At 36.1% G+C, this 20,868-nt stretch overlaps 1 protein-coding gene across 2 annotated transcripts; it reads left to right on the plus strand.

Moving 5' to 3' along the window:
* Positions 1 to 267: 267 nt before the first annotated feature.
* Positions 268 to 19,592, plus strand: LOC104888027 (uncharacterized). Of its 2 annotated transcripts, none has more exons than XM_048640782.2 (18): positions 268 to 822; positions 3,116 to 3,174; positions 3,253 to 3,384; positions 4,465 to 4,605; positions 4,861 to 4,917; positions 5,357 to 5,451; positions 8,386 to 8,518; positions 10,107 to 10,283; positions 10,723 to 10,913; positions 11,080 to 11,146; positions 11,533 to 11,666; positions 11,835 to 11,901; positions 13,505 to 13,567; positions 13,692 to 13,930; positions 14,021 to 14,150; positions 14,497 to 14,589; positions 17,868 to 18,068; positions 19,155 to 19,592. In XM_048640782.2, exons 1-18 carry the CDS (start codon positions 807 to 809, stop codon positions 19,440 to 19,442), a joined length of 2,283 nt encoding a protein of 760 aa, XP_048496739.1. In that variant the 5' UTR covers positions 268 to 806; the 3' UTR covers positions 19,443 to 19,592. The 2 variants fall into 2 exon arrangements, with proteins under 2 accessions (XP_048496739.1, XP_010671144.2); XM_010672842.4 differs by having other exon boundaries at positions 268 to 818.
* Positions 19,593 to 20,868: the final 1,276 nt, after the last annotated feature.

A 20,868-nucleotide genomic window follows, 5' to 3' on the forward strand; every position in this document is an offset into this window, starting at 1 on the left:
TTTTCTACGAAAATCGTTCAAAATTAGCAAAATGAAGTACGGAAATTTTTTTTTGAGGGAAGTGTGTTGAAATTTTATTACTTCCTCGGTTCAATCTTATATGATGACGACAAATTGGAGTCAAAATTAATTAATGTATAAAATCATTCGAAATATTTAATTTAAAACAGAACGGAGTAACTAATTACATATTACAATATACAGTATTGACGATAATACCCTATACTTAAATATTAAATATTATTGGTATAAAAGTTAAACTAACACGTACCTTCTTTTCCCGCAAAACTTCCAACCACTCGTCTTCCTTTCTCTCTCCTGTCCCCAATTCTGCAATTATGAATTTGCAGTCTTCAAACAAATTATAATTCCGCAATCAAAATCAAAATCAAAATCAACCCTAAAAATTCTCTTGAATTTCCAGCAAAATCTAACCCTAGAAATACGAATCATCAAAAACCAAATGATCACATGCCACTCTTCAAATTCAGCAACAACAACAACAACAACAACAACAACAACGAATTTCTCAATGATCAGACAAACAACTTCAACTACAACTTTACAATTATTCCACAGAATTCGCTGGAATTCCCGCCATTTTCGCCGCGTTTATCCTTACAAAATTGGGCATAATTTGGTGGTAACGTCATCACTGGGCCCACTTCTCGCCTCTGCTGCAGCCGCCGGTTCTTCAACTCACGCCGCCGTAACTTCCACCATTACTCAGCTTGCTGTTACTGCTGTTGCCATTGCTTCTGGTGCTTGTCTTTCGACTAAAGTGGACTTCCTCTGGCCTAAATCCTATGATCAACCTAGTATGTATGCTCTATCTCTCTTTGATTTCCATTCATTTTCCGGAATTTTACGGATGTCTTAGTTTAGCGCTGTTCTGTTCAATTTATTTTCACTTATTTCAGTTTCAATTAGTTCCGGATAAGTTCTGTTGGGTGGACAGGATTCACAATAATTTCTTGTGCATCCAAAGTCACTTTATCACACAAAATCTGACTGTATTAGGAAAACAACTGGCTATATCATACGAAAACTGACTATATCATACAAAAACTTACTATATACAAGGTGATTATATTATATTAAAACTAACTATATCAAATGAAGACTGAGTATACCATATGGTTTCCGGTGCACAATAAGTTATTGTGAATCCGGTCCATTCAAGTTTTTTTGTATTGATGTGTTAAAATTAGTTGAATAGAGTGTAGTGATATTATGTCACTTGTTTGAGTTTGATGCGGAGATCATGAGTGTTCATGTGAGTAGATTGCATTTTTGATGGAGTTTCAAATTTGTTAATAATAGAGTGGTTTTTTTGTTGTTGTTGTTGTTGAGTTTTAAGCTCTGATTGGCTGATGAGTACAAGGGTAGATTTAGGAGATGTTATTTTAGATGAATGATTGTAAGCTAGAGAAGAGCAGGCGAATTGTACTGGAATTGAAGGACTACTTTTGTGTTAGAGACAATGATGGAAGAAAGAGAATAAAAGAGGAAATTCTACTAGGGAAATCTTCCAAGCTTAGTAGGTGTAAGAACCTCAACCATGTAGGCTTTCAACGAAGTCTTCAACTATAATTGGCCAACAACTCTTGTCCGACCTATTCTTAAGTTGGGCCAAATCTTGAGTTCTTATACAAACTCAATTTCGCACGCATCTTTATGGAGGCCTTCTCTTTTAACTCTTCAGAAACGGGCTATTTATATACTTCAGCTTAACTCAAGGTCTTTCTTTAAGTTACAGAAACGGGCTATTTTTGACTTGCAAAGTTGAGTCCAAATGTAACTTTATTTAGTGCAGTAAGACTGGACTTTTAAAGCCCCTAATTAGGGCTAGTCTGATTGGTTGCTTTTTTTTGAATGTATTAACATTTATTTACTAGCTTGTTTGATACAAGTAAAGCTGCAAACAAGCCATTGAGTTGAGCTGAGTTTTGCATGTGCGATTAAGTTTTATAAGAATATAGGTGTTTGAGTATTGCTCGAGCTCTAACAAGCTTTTAAGTTTCTTGCTCACGCCATACTCATTAACCATTTCACCTGTTTGAGTTCAGCTTGCGAACACTTGCTTACATTTCAAGCTTGAGCGCGCTCAAACAATTTGTAAACTAGCTTGGTCTAGTGAACGAGCTTTGCAACTTCACCATTTCAGAATGAAGCAACAGTTCCATTCACAACCAAAACTGACTTCAATATATAGAGTTTAAAGTGAATCAATCCTAATAAAGCATGGCCCAATCTCCAAAAAGTGCAAATGTCCTGAAGTTGGAACTTATTTAACTATTTTCCTTTACATTAGCAAAAGATTATCTGCATAGTGATGTATAGATTTACTTCTAAACATAATAAGACAATGTTTTTTTTTTTTTATATTTAAAAAATGCTACAATTACTAAAGTTTTGTTTGCAAACATTATCCACTTGAGCTCGGAGGTGTTAGCTCATTGACCAAACGAACTTAAAGTTTTTGTTTAGGCATGCTCTTTTACTTTAAGAATGGGTTTTGATCATGTTCAACGAACTTGTTCGCGAGTAGCTCGCGAACATATGTCTCATTTGCAACCCTAGATACAAGGTGATTAATTGAGGGATTAGTTATGAGCTTGTGAGTAAAATGTTTGCATGGATTTTCCTATGTACTTGATTGTAAATTGTAATCACTTTGGTAGCTGGTTCTCTCTCCGTCCCTATCCCAAAAAACTAATGAACCGACAAAATATTCTAGCATTATAGCGAGAGGAGTGCATCTTTGTTTTCTCCTTTTCCTTAAACCTTATTAATTATTTTCCTTTCTTTAATGTTTAGCGGTAAGGCCACATGCGTGTGGACCTCGTACGATTTGTTTCATCGGTAATCTATTGGGTACTTGTTGTGTCACCTTTGTATTGGGGAAAGCTGGAGGGTAATGATTAGTCTTATGTATACTAGGCATATCAATATCTATCTGATTACCTACATCGTTTTAGCTTGAAATTCAGGGCTTTTTTCTTGAACTGATCGGATCTATTGAAAAGGGCTTTATTTTCTCCTTTCTATTTTTCTTTTTATATATAATATTACTTATGTATGATACATCACTCCCATGTCCCGTCTGATGCAGGCCCTCTTGTAGTGGAAGGAGTGGATGTAACCGGCTATCCCATTTTCAATAGTCCCAAGGTTTACTATCTTCACTCCCAGAACCATTTATACATAATCTCGTGCTGCTGTATTAATAAACGAAACTTGTGGAATCAGGTGCAAAAGGCTATATGTTTTGCTAGCAAAGCCCATCATGGACAGCTACGTAAGAATGGAGAGCCATACTTGGCACATTGTCTTCATACTGGAAGAACCTTGGCCATCTTAGTTCCATCAAGTGGAGAAAGGGTATGCATATGATTCCTTGTATGCTCTTTGTGAAGGCTAGGTGCTTTAGAGTATCTTTCTCTCAGTAGTATTTGCATTGTCTTCAACTGCATCTCAAAAGCAGAATGTGTTTCCCAGATTCAGTCGATCTCATTTGTTAAGTGAACATCATGTTATGTTTCTTCAAAATCTATGCAATGCTATGCAGGATGGATCTGACATCTGCTAAGTCCAGGGAAGTTAGAATTACGAATTCATACCCTTATCAGCATGGTAAAAAGGCTAATTATATAACAAAAATTGCTGTTTTCATTTTCAGAAAACAGCCCACAGTGAAATACATTCCGTAGTGAATAATCCTTCCAAATTTCATTAAGATTTTTCTTCATATAACGTCTTTAGAAGCCTTGTGAATAATCATTAGAATTTCATACTTCTGTTTTGTTAAGTCACCAATAGAATGTTATTTTGGATCTTCCTCCTAAATTACTTATGCTGGTTACTCTTGCTCATAGTTGCTTTATCCAAACTCGAACTTTGGATCTTAGTCATGAAACATTTGTTATTATGTTCTTTTGTTACTAGAAACAGTATGTCAGGAGCTTATAGAAGGAGTGGAGATGTCTATCATGTCTGTTGGTTTAGTGTTTCCATAAGCTGTTTATATAGTAACACTGCAATTTAATTAGATTGAAGTGATGGAAACAGTTTACAGAACGCCTTAAAAGAAGAGAAACAATAAAAAGAATTGACACATAAGTGTGTGCTGGACTGGGAAATATGAAAAGGGGATTCCATGCAGTTAATAGTAATGCATGCAACTCTCATAAAATCTAATCTACAGTGGTGCGGTGATTTATCATTAATCTGCTCAAATTTTAGTGCAAAAATAAATAAATTAAAAGGACTTGATTACTTCCACTGTTCCACATTGCAAAAGGTTGATTGACTATTGCAGCTCCACTTGCCTATGTCCATTAGTTTGTATTATATGGCGGTGTTTGCCTGTTTGGTTGGTTTCGTTTAGTAGTGCTTCTACCGCATGGATCTATATGTACTTACTATTGTTTTTGTGGTTCCCTAAATGAGATATTGCTTTAGGCTGTTGATACGGTTGTCGCTGGGATTCTTCATGATGTCATTGATGATACAAGTGAAACTCTAGTCAGCATACGAGAAATTTTCGGCAATGATGTAGCTCAGCTAGTAGCTGGTGTTTCACGGTTAAGCTATATCAATCAGGTATAGAAGATTAGTCACTTGTGGGGTTCTCCATTATTTTGCATGGTTCAATGTTTCTTATTCGTATCCTCTTCTTGTTTTTTATTTCTTCTCTTTATCTATCTACTCTCCTTCTCTCTCCTTGAGGAGTTATCTGCTGATCTCTACGTTGTCATAACCTGCATATCTTAACTTTTGGTAGTTAAAATGAATCATAGTGCTCTAAAAGAGTTAGAACACGACATTAATAAGCACTTATTTTGTCTCTCTCTACAGTTGCTGAGAAGACATCGCAGAATGAATGCAAACCAGAGCAGCCTTAGTCATGAAGAGGTAGAAGTTCTTTGAGCAATTTAAGCACTATCTCTCTTTATGGTGTTTTTTCTCTTAAGGCATTTCGCAATCTTTCTCAATCCACAATATTCCCAAAGTTTATATTGTTGTTTGTTCGTCATGTTATTGACTCATCAAAGCACTAAAAGTGTCGATTAACACGTGAAAATTTTCAAGTCCTATAGTACTGGAAGGGAAAGTTGAAATTATTGAGACAAATATCTCAGCATTTACATTGTATAGTGACAGGTTATGTTATACATTAAAACTGTTCTTCCCTCTATCCAGATGCCTGCTTGTTCACAGCGAGAAGATAAGGATTATATAACGCTTATAATCTTGCATACTCAAGCTAAATGTTTTGGCTCATGGATCATCAAGCATGTCATCGCAAGGCCCAATCTTATTGATTATTTACATTCTTCTATCTTTTTACCAGGCAAATAATTTGCGAGTGATGCTCTTGGGCATGGTTGATGATCCACGTGTGGTACTCATAAAGCTTGCTGATCGCCTTCATAACATGAGGACCATGTATTAGCTCTCTTTATGCAGTTTATATTTTCCTTTTTAAAAGTTTTCTTGTAGCTATTTATGTTGGATATTGACTAATTGGTCTTAAAGAGTTTATTGCTCTATAATAATCGTCTTGCTCTGGAGCTTATGATTCATGACCTGTTAAATCTGTTTCCCATTAATTTCGTTCAGAGAAGTTTTGCTAAAACTGTTGTCCTCTGATCTCACCTCTCTCCCTTTTCCCACGGATAGCGTGAAACATGGGAGACATAATTGGTTAGTCTGAGACTGGCTGAGCTTTTGAAGTACTATAAGGAAACTGAAAAGTCTGTTGGATGTCATTCGTTTTCAATATGGGAATGCTCAGGAGATATACGAGTTAGATTGAAGGAAGGTAAATTATTAGGTGGAAGTCCTTAGGAAATAACAGTTACATATCATTCATAAATGTACAAACTAGGAGAAAAAAAAAGGAGATTTGCTATGTAATGTAACAAGCTAGGTATGTTGCAGGCCTTATGATTGTAAATTTGTATACAACCAAACTGTTAAATGCTTGTACTCTCCAGTCAAGCAGGTTATTAAAAACAAAGAGCCTACTCTCATCCATTTGACCATCACATGTTTCTGCTATACTAATTACTACCTGTTCAAATGGCCTGACAACAAAATGATTGAGTAGCTGATCCAACATGTGGAACATATATTTATGAATTCTGAAGTCTTAGTGATGAGCTCTATTGCTTGACATATTGTAGATAGTAGAAATGTATATTTCTTTTGATGTGAATGCTAGATACCCCTCAATGTGAATTTAAATGCTGGGATAGCATTGCACTGGGACCATATTATGCAGCTCTGATGTCAATTTGGTTTGAATACCCTCAATGTGATTCCGAACGCTTGGATAAGATTGCAGTTGGACCATATTGTGTGGCTTTAATTGTCAATTTGGTGTATGTCAATGATGAAAGATTGTTTGGGGAGAAAAAAAGAGAAAGAGAACCTTTTTTAAAGATATGAATGAAATAAATAGGCTAGGCCACAACATGATAGGAAACTTGGGAAGCTTTTTGTTTGGTGGAGATCTGAGATCTGCAATTAACTATAGCTCGTCAAGTTTGTATAAACAATCTTGCGAAAACATTTGCTTGCAGTTCTTTTACTAGGAGCTTAACCCTACTACCTTAATATTTCTTGTTAACCAATCTCAGTTTTATCTAGAAGGTGGAGGTTCCGTTTTGAGGTGAGAACTTCGAAGCGATGGTAGCTTCTGGCAGATTTAGTGATTGGCTCCAGGGTTGATTATCTTGCTAGGTATATTAATTTGTTGTACCAATATCAAATCTTGTTCGCATGTGCTCCTTCATTTTCACGGGCCCAATCTTTCCCGAGGAAGTTGTCTGGTTTGCAAGAGCCACTGGTTTTCCCCCTTTCTGTTGTGTGCAGATTCGCTTTGTGGGGTTTAGGTTGACCAAGGAAAAGAAGTTGTGGCTTGCAAATTTCATGGTGATACTCAAATTCTTGTGCTAAGGAGCGTAAAGGTTTGACCTTTCATGGTGTATTAGGTTAGAACAGAATAGTGTGTGCTCTCAAGATTCACCCCTCATGACTTGCTTTGGATAGAATGGCTTCTTTAGCGTCATTTAGGCTTTGGCTGGCTGTGGCTTTTAGGAGTTACTTGATTGGAGATCCAAAGGAATTCGGTTTTTTTTTGAATTTTTTGTTTCTGTTTCAGGATATCTAGTTCTCTTGCTTTGTATGAATGTTGTTCTGATACTTCAGAAAATGGTGTGTGTGCGCCAAATGTGCATGCATAATCCTTTAGAATAAACAATAAAACACACCAGGCTGTATTTCAGGGGGGGCTTGGTTGAAACCTTTTACGATAAATTTGCTGAGATTAAAGGCAATGAGATGCAGATTAGGTGGTTAATAAGGATGTAATCGTGCAACCAGCCTGGTACTATATTAGCTCTTAAATATAAAAAAAGGATGGTCAAATGTCGTTTAGTTTTAAACCAAAACCTTTGATCTTTCGACTTTGATTCATTTATGATCCATAATTTGCCTTATGTTTACAATATTCTGATTGATTGCCTGTTTACCGAACAACTAAGCGTTTCTATTTCTAAGTGTTCTTAAGGGATTATGTTGATGTATTGCAAATACTTTTGTGTTATTGTGGTTAGTATTTACTTTAACTTTCTAATACTCTGTCCCAAATTACTCTTCACAGTTATCATGGCACATAGTTTTAGGAGATAACTAGTTGTTTGGTTATCAATTGTTAAATAATTGAAGTAGATTTGATAGAAGTTAGTGGAATACTTTTTGAGATTTGATAGATGATAGTAGGGTTAATTTTTTAATTTGAATGAGGAAGTGAATGGCCCCCTTACTTTTTGGTAGTGTGGTCATGTCCATAAATATTAGTGGGCCGTACTGAAATATGGAAGTTTAAAGAGTATTGTAGGACAGATGAAAAAGGAAAGTGTAAAGAGTATTCTGGAATAGAGGAAGTACGTAAACAAATGTAAAACTATTTACTTGAGGATGATAAATTATGCTGAAGCTCTGCATGTGGGCTCTTCTTTACCTTGTTGGCTTAGGGCCTGTTCAGCTCAACTTTATATAAAAATATTTAGTAATAATCAGTTTCAATCAGCATAAATCAGTTGATCATTGAAAATCAGTAAATTGCATTAGAGAAAACAGAGTAATAATAAGTTTTGATTCGTAAAATCAGTTTGACCAGTAAGAAATTATTTTTAATGTTGTAAAAATCAGGAGAAGTGACAGGACCTTAGTTGTTTTCCTTTTTTTCTCTGTGACTGTGTGTAACTGTGTATATATGTGTATATAGACTATGGAGTAGTACCTTTAGCAAAAAAAGATATTGTTTTTCTGTTGTAATTATATGGCTGTTTGATTTTTCTTATGAATTTGCAGTTATGCTTTGCCACTTTCCAAGGCTCAAGCTGTTGCTGAAGAAACTTTGGTCGTTTGGTGCTCCCTTGCTTCGAGATTGGGCCTTTGGGCTCTAAAGGCTGAACTAGAAGATCTTTGCTTTGCCGTATTGCAGGTTTGCATTTTACACAGCATAGCTTCCTCCCTGTTGCAGGATATGTGGTATTGTACATTTGTACTTCAGTTCAATTTTATCACATTGATTGAGTATTCTTATTAAGTCTGGAGTTGAATCTAGAACATATACTTTTGTAGCAAGATTTTTGGCGGTGCAGCAACCATTATATCTCCTCTCTCCGCCTTCTTCAGTTCTCCTTCAAGCATACTGATTCTATAATTGAGATACACAATCTAACTTCCTGAATTACCATGCAAGTAATCTCCAGAGTAGGAAGTTAGTGGAGTTGGTTTTAGTAGACTATCAATTCTCCATCTTAGTCTCATGTGGAAGTTAGTGCAAGTAAATTCATCAATGGAAAAATTTGGGAGGGTGAGTTTTCTTGCAAAAACTTCTATCCGCAGTTTCTAACAATGCCTGCCCCTCTATCTTAACAACATCCACACAAACAATACCCCAATGCCTCTGAAGAGGCTTTCGCCTTGGGTGAGATAAGGCGTTTGGACTTTGGATGTACACAGCCTTACCTAGCATATAGAGTGTGAAAATTGGAGTGGATTAAGCCACTACAACTAGCATAGATGGAAAAGCATTGGTGAAGCACGGCAAATACGCAATCCGGCCGTTGTAATTTGTACATATGGTGCAAAGCAAGATGGGTTCATGCCCTTATTGAGTGTATTATAAATGTTTGAAGAATTTTTTAAGAGGGAATGAGTTAGCTGAATGTGCTTAAACCCTATCTAGGTTTAGAGTTAGATGATTTCATTGGAATTATATGAGGCACATTTTACAAGTTTTGTACGAATAGAAATTGGAGGACTAGAAAATATGAAGTAGAGAGCAACATCATGGCCATGGTTTATGATTTTTTTTTAATCCAAATTAATTTGTTTCCCTTCCCCCTCGGGATTGTTTTGGACAGTATAACTTAAGTCCTTTTGTACTCCTTTTTTATCAAACACAGTTTGTTTTCTTATTATAGAAGAAGTTGTATGACATGTGGTGCTGAAGAGCATCAATACTTGCATATTTGTAGGTTATATGGCCAATTCAAAAGTCTTCCCTTGTTTAATGTGCTTTTTGTGCATTTTGATGAATTTCCTCCAATTTGGGGGACCCTAAGAGGAGCATATGCCAAGCAGTTGGTATTGTTCCTATCATTCTAGCTGAATTTACTCCCTCTGTCCAATTATGTGTTTGCTTCTTTATGGCCTCCATTGCACATGTTTGATCAATAATAGCTCTACTTATGTATAATAGATTTCGTGAGAAATTGATTATTGAAAAGACACACTGGAAGGATAACAAAATCTCACAAGATAGTGCTGTTTTTTTTCCGCCAGTATATTGGTCAATTTGTAGTCAAACTCTTAGCTATGTATATGTATTGTTAAGCAGGCAATAGTTTTTACTCTTATAAGCAATTTTTGAGTGTATGCAGTATTTCATGTTTGGTCTATTGGACTATATGCTGTTTGATATCTCAGTAAAATTTATTTATCTTGTTCCTCTCAGTAGAATAGCAACGTATATGAAAGATCAGACAAAATCGCTTATAGACTCTTGAATAATGTTTTTGCAGCCTCAAATGTTTCATCAAATGAGAGCACAGCTGGCATCCATGTGGAGCCCTTGCAGAAGGGCAGGGAATCTCCGAAGAACGTCCATGAAAAGAAGTTTGCTTTCAGCCTCGGATGCAACTCTATCCAGTACCTTAAACTATTCTGTGGCAACCGAGGAAGATGATGCAGATATGAAGGTAGAGCTAATTCTGATTTTAAGTGCTGCTATGAATCTAGCTTAGTAACATTCCTTTATTTTCTAGCCTGTCTACTTCGATGAGTTTTGATTACTTTCCACAACTCTGATGCACTGTTCCACTAGAATATGCTTGGTAGTAACATATTAACCCCTATGGTATTGCAAAGAACTGAGCCTTTTTTCTCTTGAGTGAAATAGAGTCTAGAGAGCACCTAGGTCTTGATCTCCATGTCTCAATCTCTGTCGGTGATTTTTTTTTCCTGCAACTGTTTGCATAAGTTGGCATGACTTTCAGAAAGTCTTCTTTCCTCCTCCTCCTCTATTACGTCTCAGCGCTCAAAAAAAAGTATTTTGATTTATATCTTGCTCTTGTCTTTCAGATTTGCATGCTATCTTCTGCTGAAGAGTTTATTTTCTGAATGATCCATCATCTGCAGGATCTTCTTGAAGCAGTCTTACCTTTTGAACTCTTGCTAGACCGGGGTAAACGAATGAACTACCTCAGTAATCTTACAAGCTATTCCAAAGTTTCAGCAAAACCTAAAGTTGTTAGGGATGCTGGAATTGCTCTGGCCTCTTTAGCAATTTGCGAGGAGGCTCTTGAGCGTGAACTTCTGATATCAACCTCGTACGGGTGCTTCCTTTCTCAATATCTATAATGTGTTTGACAGTTATTTCCTGAATACATTTTTGAAATGTTTAGTGCTTCATACTTTATATTCAGAAGCTTAATGCTGGTTACTCTGCCAACTGAGATTTAAATGAAACCTTTTGTATACATTCTATATTCGCAGTTATGTACCGGGAATGGAAGTTACTCTATCCAGCCGCTTAAAAAGCCTGTACAGCGTGTACAGTAAGGTTCAGTAAATTTTCACTTTTTTCCATGTTCTTTACCTTGATAGTGGCTTGTTTAATAATGTTTTCTGAGTCTAAATTGTATTTATTTGGACGATGCTGAGGCACTACATAATATTGACCCTGCAAACAGCATGAAATCACTCCTTGGGGTCAAAAAGTATACTTAGTGTGTTGGTGCATCAAATTTCAGTATATGGTTATATATTGTTTCTAATTAGTGTTAGATTAATAGAAGTGATTATTTGTTATCAGTAGTAGCAGAAATTATAAATAAGTTTTGTTAGGTATTTGATGAATGTTACTTGTGTGGCCTACACTTGATATTAATTATGATATACTCCATTACTTATGTATGTCTGAAATTTGTCTCCTTCCTTTCCTTGTAGATGAAAAGAAAAGATATTGACATCAACGAGGTCTACGATGCGCGCGCACTAAGGGTAGTTATTGGAGATAAGAATGGAACTCTCCACGGACCTGCCGTCAGGTCTTGCTACAGTATCCTTGATGTAGTACATAGGTAAGTAGTAGTTGCTGAATCCCAATAATATGAATTTAGCATTGGTGTCTGTTGATTTTACGTGTGCGCTTAAGACAATTTTACTTTCTCAAGCAAGCCTTTGCTAGTGTCCTTTCTCGACAATTTACCATGCTATGATGTCTGATAAGAGCTAGCTGCCACATGCAGACTCTGGTCACCTATTGATGGCGAATTTGATGACTATATTGTTAATCCAAAGCGTAGTGGCTATCAGGTTAGACCTGTTTGTGTCAGATTTGAGTATTCTCAACTTATTAATTTCCTGTGTGCCATTTGTCTTGAAGTTGTAGTTTTAGTCTTTTAGATCATGTTCTCTGCAAACCTCTATGCTTCGCTGTGCTGTGGTACACTCAAAGAAGAAATTATGGGATATCTGTTCATGTCTGATGTAGCCTCGTTGTTAAAGGTTGCCTGGTGTTCATATTGGTGAAGTCAGATGATAGCTTGAAATGGAACCAAAATGCCATGCCAAATCTCAACATTGAGATTTTCCTATTTGTTTTGTCCACAGTTTAAGTCAATGTCTTGAATGGGTCTTCTAGCAGGCAATTCTTTCCTTTGCTCGAAGGCTATACCTTCACTTAGTGTATACAAGAACCATGTATTTGTCCAATTTGGGATTGATCCGTGATTTTGCCATTAATACTCACTACAAGGCCCAGTTGGGCATGATTCATAGCTTTAGAAATTAAGATACGATGCATTGTCTCTCAAGCAACACCTGAGTGGACTTCTAAGGGTCAGCCAGGCTCCACTATGGACTTTAGAATTTAGATGGTGGATGACAATGGAATCTAGTTGCCCTGATATAGCCCACATCCACAGCAAGGTTTATCGAACGCAACTTATAGTGTAGGATACCAGATATGACAGGATTTATCCAGTACCAACTCTAATGGCCAATGCAGACTCTCTTCACTTTTATATTATTATGATATCCACATTTGTTTCAATCTCTTAAGCCTTTTTCAGCTGCAAACCTTTGAACCTAGAGTTGTAAAAGATCTTACGGGGTTGTTGTGCAACCCAAAGCAACTAATGCTGATTTTCTGACAGCATATTCAACGAGATCTGAGCGGGTATCTTAAGTGTGATATTGCTTTGGTTCTCATGTTTATATAGCATATATCTGTTCGTGGGCCAAATGGTCAATGTGGACCTAGAAGATTAAATTGAGATTTTCTATAAATTTATTATTGCTATTATCATTATTATTATTATTATCAATAATTATTTCATTAATTATTATTATGAATTAGTACCAGAAACTAAGATTGTGAAAAGGAGGAACTTTCCATCTAAGTTTGTTATGTTGCATTTGTTATAATTAATTAAAAAACGTAAATTAGAAAGGATAAAGTAACATACTAAATTTGTTTCCTTTTAATCTATAGAGTTTGGCTTTCATAATTGTAAATGCACAACTTTGATCATTAATATCTTTAATTATGAATAGTAAAATTTATATTTTAAAAATACATGTTGAGAGGAATCTAAAAGATTTGATATGACTATGTTTTTCCTTATGTATAAACCACAAATGATGGTCAAAGTATGTGAATAGTGTCAAAGTACAAAATGTGTAGACTTAAAAGAAACAGAGAGAGTAATAAATCTGTGCAACGCATCAAAAAGTTCGGTAGGAATGGTTGATAACTTGACATAGAAAGTGCAAGCTTTCTTCCTTTATCAGCTACGAATTACGATGATAGAATTTGGTCACCGTAATGTGACATTTATCTGTTCGTTTGGAACCTTATGAAGCTTATGTTTTGAGTCATTTTTATGCTTAAACAACTAACATCTATTCATTTCAGTCTTTGCATACTGCCGTACAAGGTCCTGATAATTCACCCTTGGAAGTTCAAATAAGGACTCAGGTACCAATTTCTTGGCATGTTATATTATTTTGAACCGTCTTCTCCCCCCTTCCCCCCCCCCCCCCTCCCCTCCCCCAATGCATGTCTGGCTTCTAAACTATAGTTTTTGGAATTTTGTTTATAGAGAATGCACGAGTATGCAGAACATGGACTTGCTGCACATTGGCTATATAAAGAGACCAATAACAAGCCACTTTCTGATATAGGCTTGGGTGATTCTCATGTAAAAGAATTTAACTTTTCACAAGGTTTGGAGGAGCAAAGTTCCGTAGAAGATATATTTTGGAAGTACCGTTCCTTGAAAGCAGGACATCCAGCGCTTAGATTGGAGCGAAGTAACTTGCTTGCTGCTGTTATCATCAGGTAAGTTGATTTTGATATTTGGTGTGAAAATCAAATTGCCTTTTCTCGGATGAGGCATTTTCATAATTGCTCATATAACTCCTCTTCCAGCGTAGATAAGGATGGAAGAGAATTGCTTGTTGCTGTCAGCTTTGGATTAGCAGCATCTGAAGCAGTTGCTGACAGAAGAACATCTTTTCAAATAAAGAGATGGGAAGCTTATGCTAGGCTATACAAAAAGGTATTCCCATGATACCCTGCTTCTCAAGAAGAAATATTTTGTATTTTAATTCAATTATGTTTGGCTAATTAATTAGTCAGAGTTAGAAAATATTGACCACTAAAATCAAATGGCCTATCAACTTGAAACAGTTGTGTTATCCTTTTCTCCAGATGATGCCAAAAGCTACAAGCTGTTGCTCCATCATTTCTATATCTCCAAAATACCATTCAAATCAATTCATAATTCTTTGTCTGAAATCAACTTTATCATATCGCTCTTTTATGGTTTAGCAAGGCTCACCATAGTGCTTTCTTTGGTTGTCTCAATCTTCTTATTTATTTCCCGCTCAAACCTTGTGCTTCAGGTCTATGATGAGGGATGGTTTGAACCAGGGCATGGAGATTGGTGTACTTGTCTTGAAAGATACTCACTTTGTCGAGATGGACTTTATCATAAGGTATTTGACATCAACTAAATGACAAGTGAATTATTTAGGTTGATTGAAATAGACATAACTGAGTTCTAACCTGATTTGTCTTCATAAATCACTGAAATATATCTCCCGACACTTTGATAGTTTAGGGAGCAGCTCATGATTCTATCAGACATAATGGAATCCCTTTTTTTTTTGACTAAAACGACGTAGGATAGATTAATTTATGGGCCTAGCCCTAACTGAAGATACAAGTCCGCTATTTGGGCCATTAGAGTTTTGAAGTTCTGGCTCCAAATCGACAGAATGGAATCCTTTAAAATCAACTTATGGCATGAGTTAGCCTTTGATTTCTGAGCTTATAAGTCTGGAATAAAATTTTGACTGCCTTTTGAAGCGATTTCTTAGCATATTCTGTGATGAACTGACATCACTAAGACAGATTAGAGAAGAAGATTAAGAAGTAAAATGGACTTGATTGATAGTTTTCTGGAAAAACAGTAAAACAAGATGATAATTACAAGCTTTCGAGAGGCTTGTTCTCTCCCATTGAACTCTTAAAAGTTCACCCAAAATACTGCTCAATATTCAACATGCTTTCTCTCTCCCTATTCCATTCTATTTATAGAGATATATACTCCCTAACTCCCTGGCTTATTCTTCAAGCTACTACTAAAATCTAACTAATTATTATAATACCAAAAGTACCCCTCTCCCTAGGTTGATTCATTACATATTCATACCTAATTGTATGAGTTGATCTCGGTACAGTCTGGTTCTCGATTTGGAGTACATTATTAGGAGTTAGGAGTATTATGGTGCCCTTGAAGGCTTGAGCCTTACACAGGGCAGTCGAGGCATCAATCCTGGAAGGCCTCTGTAAGTAATCCATCATCACCCACATGGCCTAACTTGTGATTTATCCATTAGTTTCTAGGTTCCATGGTCCCGTAGACGTGTTATAGGTCTCATGTCTTTGAAACTGAGGTGCCCCTGAAAAGTAACCTCTTTCAACTTCCTTTCTGATCATGAATATGATGAGTTGTATACCTGTATTATCTGGGACATTGCTGAGGGATTATGTCCCATTTTAAGTTATCCACATCCAATTGAACCTTAGACATGATTATTCTACCCTAAAAGCTTTTAAAGGAGATAAGACATGGTTATTCTACCCTAAAAGATTTTAAGGAGGCATCCTTATGTGGTTTTCCTCTAATCACCTATACAGCTTGAATTACATTATTAGGTTGTGTGTTTGAGTGTCCCAGTTGTGGCTTCCCTCGGCTGCTCCTTCAGGTTGCATACATAGGACTATACGAGGTCCTCGAATCAGTAATCTTAGGCATAGCCAATTAGCATAATTGACTCCAAGGAATTGATTTTTGCATGTTATCTGAAGTTGCTATAGTTACCCACAATTATTCTGGGACTAAGGCTTTGTCGTTGTTCATCTGAAGTCAACTATTTTTCCGTTCCAGAGCATATTGCTGACTGTCCAAGTAACAAGCACTTCTGAGCCTTGAGAATTGTCTTTGATATTGCCAAATATGGCCTTTCTCTCTGGGAATCCAAAACGATGACACAGTACATCCTTATAATTGTTCTTCGAGGCTCAGCTCAAGGAAAAAAATTGTCGTGGCTTTGTGACTAAGTTATCCACAAACCTGTCGTTAAAGCTGCCTCAATGGCAATAGAAAAATTATTGCGATTTGCTCTTTATACACATTGGTCATGGTAATAAATCTGTAAGTTATGGCTTATGCTTTAAACCTTAATGGCTACTGAAACAGTAAGTAAATAGATTGAACCTATCCAGCATAGCACGTGCAGTCTTCTAAGACATCTTATAGGATCACACTTGGTATGAGCTGGAGTCTTTGCCACACTGTTTTCTGGTCCATAATTCAAACATAAAGGTGATTTGAGGGGAAAATTAGTGGATGGTCCAGGATTTTTTTTTTTTTATTTTTTATTTTTGAGGGGAGATGGTCCAGGATTGTTGCTCTCAGAACTTGTAACAATCTGTAGTCACCTCTGAGAAAATAGTTGATAACTACTCTATTGTGAGAGGAGGGGAACATTGGCCCAAGACCATGCAATGTCTTTTCCATTTTGGTGTTGTTCTAAAGGACTTGTTTGCAGCTCTGATGATCTCAGGTATAATTCTTTGTCAACTTACTCTAGGACGTCTTGTTATGGAACTCTAGAGCCTCCTTGATCATGCACAACAGCACAAGTATAATATTTTTTTTTTTGAGGGCTTCTGGTGTCGGACACTGAAGTTTTCCTTAATTGGTAAGGTCTTCTGCAATAACCTTATAGCCTGGATGTGGGGCATGAACATACATTGATAAGTATCTTATAAAGGATCACCATGATAATAAGATATGAGAAAAAGCCACTGTGATTGCACCAGAAAACAACACTGTAGACATTAGGTGACTTATTTGGCTTGAGTTATTAAGCCTTTGAATTGAATAATTAATAGAGTAGCCACTACTTCTGCAAATTGATCTGAAGTCCTTTCAGTACCTTTGTGAACATGTCCATAGGAATTTAGAGTTTGTTCTATTCAACTTATTCGTGAACTTATCTTATTTTTTCTGAACTTCTGCAACTGCATATTTCTGAAGTTTATGAAGTTTTCTTGATTTTTCTGGAAATAAGTTGAATATAGACCTTTAAAGGTTTATTGTCCAGGAAGGACTAATTGAGGAAATGTTCTTCTAGATAACCTCGATGTCCTGAGGTGTAGCCATTGGTTGTTCATATAAGAAGATGAGAGATGCATTCTTTACAGTCCTGCACAATTTTGGTGGCTTCCATCCTGTGAGACACAATCTGGGACCCAATGGCTACTAATCTCCAAAAACATCTGTTCACAATGGAGTAAGGAAGAAATCAATGGACATGTTATTATAGCTGCTAAGGATCTTAGTGGCCACATGTAATTGCAATATCAAGCAAAAATATATTGTTTTGTCTGTATACGAGCTATATGAACCATAATGATTGTTAACAATTGTGGGGAGAAAGTCTTGTATGAAAACTGTGAAGTGCCAGTCTGAGTAAGTTTTCTTTTTTTTTTTTGGGTTGGGGATGGGGGAGGGGAGTCATGGAGAGATATTGTTGGTCAAACCAGCCAACGGGATTTTAAGCAAACAAGTCAACTTCATCAACTGGACTTCAGTAATCTAGCCAAAATATATTTATGTCTTTCCTATCAAATAATGATGATGTGTAGGTGTGCAAATGAACCAGATTGTAACTGACTTGTGAATTTATCAATCTCCTTGCAGAAAGATCAATTTGATCGTCTGCTGCCGACATTCATCCAGGTCATCGACCTGACAGAGGATGAGGAATCTAAATATTGGGCCGTCATATCTGCTGTTTTTGACGGACAAGATGTGGATGCAATTACATCTGGTTTGGTGAGCTGCAAGAATCCCATTTCTGGTGCCTTTTCATCTTCCAGTGAGGCTAACATCAACAACAAGGTTCGTTGATTGTTCCATTTTTTTCAACATGCTATTCTTTTTGTTACTGGTTGTATTTTTACCTAATCATCGGGATGTCTCAATTTTGATGATGTAATACTTATCAGATTAAAGAGTCTTTTCAGTATTGGGTTCAGTTCTGGTAACACTATGAACCATAACAATCTTAGTGTCTTGTTAGCTCCATAACCTGATGAAGCAAAGTTGAATCTCTGTCTAAGGGCATAAACAGAAGGTGACTACAATGAGAACCTGATTTTTAACCCTACTGAGACATGTCAGCAATCTAACAGAAAGAAAGGGCTGAATATGTTTCTAAATGAACACATAACTTCGGCATCAGAAAGATTGGTTTTATAGTTAATAAGGGTCATAAGTCATCTTCGACCTGCTTACGAGAGACACTAACAAAAGCACAATGTTTTTAGTTAAATTTTACTTACCACCAATAAATTGTTCTCTTAATTTTCCATTGGGGAAGGAAAGTAAATTGCATGTGAAATGGTAAAATGAGAATGTCCACAAGATGGCTTAAAAAATCGTGTGAAAGTTCATGTCCTATTTTGTAAACTATGTTGCATGGTTGCTGCTCAGTTGACTTGTATTGAACATCAGATACTTTCAACAATTTTGGCAACACTCAGACACTTCAGTATTGGACATTTATGCAAAACTTTTGAAAAGGCCTAGTACGTCATTAGGAGCCATATCCTGCCTTGTAATAGTATCATTTTTTTGTTAACGCAAGAAGGGGGACATGACTACATGGCAGTCTAATTTCACAAAAAATGTGACATGAAGCTGCAGAGAGCAAATTGGATATGAAATCTATCACCAGAAGATGGACTTGGCAAGAGTATGAGGCTATGAGCCCACTTTTACATATGAGTTATAGATGATGTTTCACCTTAATTTAACACGAAAATTCCAATTTATTACTTTGTGATCAGCTGTCAGCATTATATGTCCTTTTTCGATTAAATTCATCAACATCACAAAGTTGATACAGTTTAACCTGAGCTGCCATGATAAATTTGAATTTTGGTACTAACAGTATGAACTCGTAAATTGGTTTTGATTTTTCAGGTGCATCTACTTAGGACAATGCTCCAATGGGAGGAGCAGATATTTTCTGAAGTAGGTGTGAAACAAGGCTACAGTTCAAGTAAATCGTATGATGACTCCATAATCCTTGGGGAAGTAGCAGTTGTTTCTTGGCCAGGTGGTGATATAGTAAGATTAAAAGCTGGCAGTACTGCTGCAGATGCTGCAAGAAGAATAGGTCTGGAAGGCAAATTGGTTTTGGTAAATGGCCAACTTGTACAACCTGATATTGAACTCAGAGACGGTGATGTGGTTGAAGTAAGACTTTAAATGTTTCGTGTACATAAAATTTGTATAGCTTTGCTTCCTCTCAGGATATTGCAAAAACAGTGCATCTATCATTCTATTGTATCTTCAAGTGTACATAACTCATGTATTTGAACCAAGGATATCTGCAAGAATGAAGTTCTTGAGCCTCAATTACAAGGTATGTGTAAAAAAATTATTAGTTGTAGCATCATACGGATTTCGCGAAAATGAAATTTCCAGGGGGGAACGGTAAGAACTCCTATATCATTTGAGATTTGAGATTTGAGATTGGCAAAGTAAGAATGTTTGGCAAAGTAATGGTTCTGGTCGAGATTTGAGATTGGCAGTAAAGTTTGGCAAAACGTTAAAAATTGCCTTCCAAGTTCCAAACATACTAATTCAGGGCCATTATTTTCAATTTTCATGGCTCTACTCGAGCAATACTCGAGCAAATTCAATTATTCGTTTGTGTTACTAATGGTTTTGCCGTCAAATAAATGTTGAATGCATTTATCTATCCTTATCTATAAGGCGGATATTTGCCATTGTCCTTCATGTTCACTTATTTGATTGCCTTGCAGCGTTGTACTACACCACTTGTGCTTTGACTCGTCGTTCTTCAGTGCGTTTATTTTATTATTTTTATTACTTTATTTGCTATAATGTTTGCCTTGTAGATTAAGTTTTTAGAAAGTTTTGGATGGACTAGATTCATAATAAATTATTGTGAACCCAAACTCACTATATCATACACATTACACAAAGTGACTATTAGAAAAAAAAAATTGATTATATCGTATGAAAACTGACTATATCAAACAAAATAGACTATACAAAAGGTGATTATATCATACAAAAACTAAGTATATCTTACAACATCCGATGTACAAAAGTTATTTGAGCCAGATCTATTCAAAAAAAAATTATTAAATTTTAGAGAAATCTTACAGTAGTTATCTTTAAATGCACGTTGATTTTCATTTATACCATTACCATAATTGAACTCAAATTCAAAAACTTATTCAAGCAAAGTACTAAAACAAATTTATCGATATCAAAGCCTAAGTAACATCTTTCTTTGTCTTTATACTAATTCAATACCAAATAGTTATTCTTTAAACAACTAGCTACAAATCTCCACTTCACAAAAACCCACAATTTAAAAATTCCAAGTGAAGAAATAAATGATGCAAAATCTATCCAACATCAAAAAATCGTTGCAACTCAGTTAATTCCATGGTATCATTATAAAGAACATCCCAATAAAAATATGTTGCAAATGTGCATGCACAATCAAGCCTATGAAACTTACTGACTATGACAATTCAAGTGATGAAATTCTCAGCTATTGGTGCCTTTGAGAGAGTAGTAAGCAATGAGGCTAACAGTATGCCAGGCTAATAGTATGCCTGTCACTTGTTATTTGTTACTTGTTAGCATAGTCTAG

Source organism: Beta vulgaris, chromosome 3 (assembly GCF_026745355.1).
Source record: "Beta vulgaris subsp. vulgaris cultivar EL10 chromosome 3, EL10.2, whole genome shotgun sequence".
NCBI classification, from domain to species: domain Eukaryota; kingdom Viridiplantae; phylum Streptophyta; class Magnoliopsida; order Caryophyllales; family Amaranthaceae; genus Beta; species Beta vulgaris.

Excerpts from the sequence above, each read along its gene's own strand:
- LOC104888027 (XM_010672842.4), top strand. The coding sequence starts at position 464 with ATGATCACATGCCACTCTTCAAATTCAGCAACAACAACAACAACAACA. Across the intron at positions 3,175-3,252 it reads CCATTTTCAATAGTCCCAAG|GTGCAAAAGGCTATATGTTT; the intron begins GTTTACTATCTT and ends TTGTGGAATCAG. Across the intron at positions 5,452-8,385 it reads CTTCATAACATGAGGACCAT|TTATGCTTTGCCACTTTCCA; the intron begins GTATTAGCTCTC and ends ATGAATTTGCAG.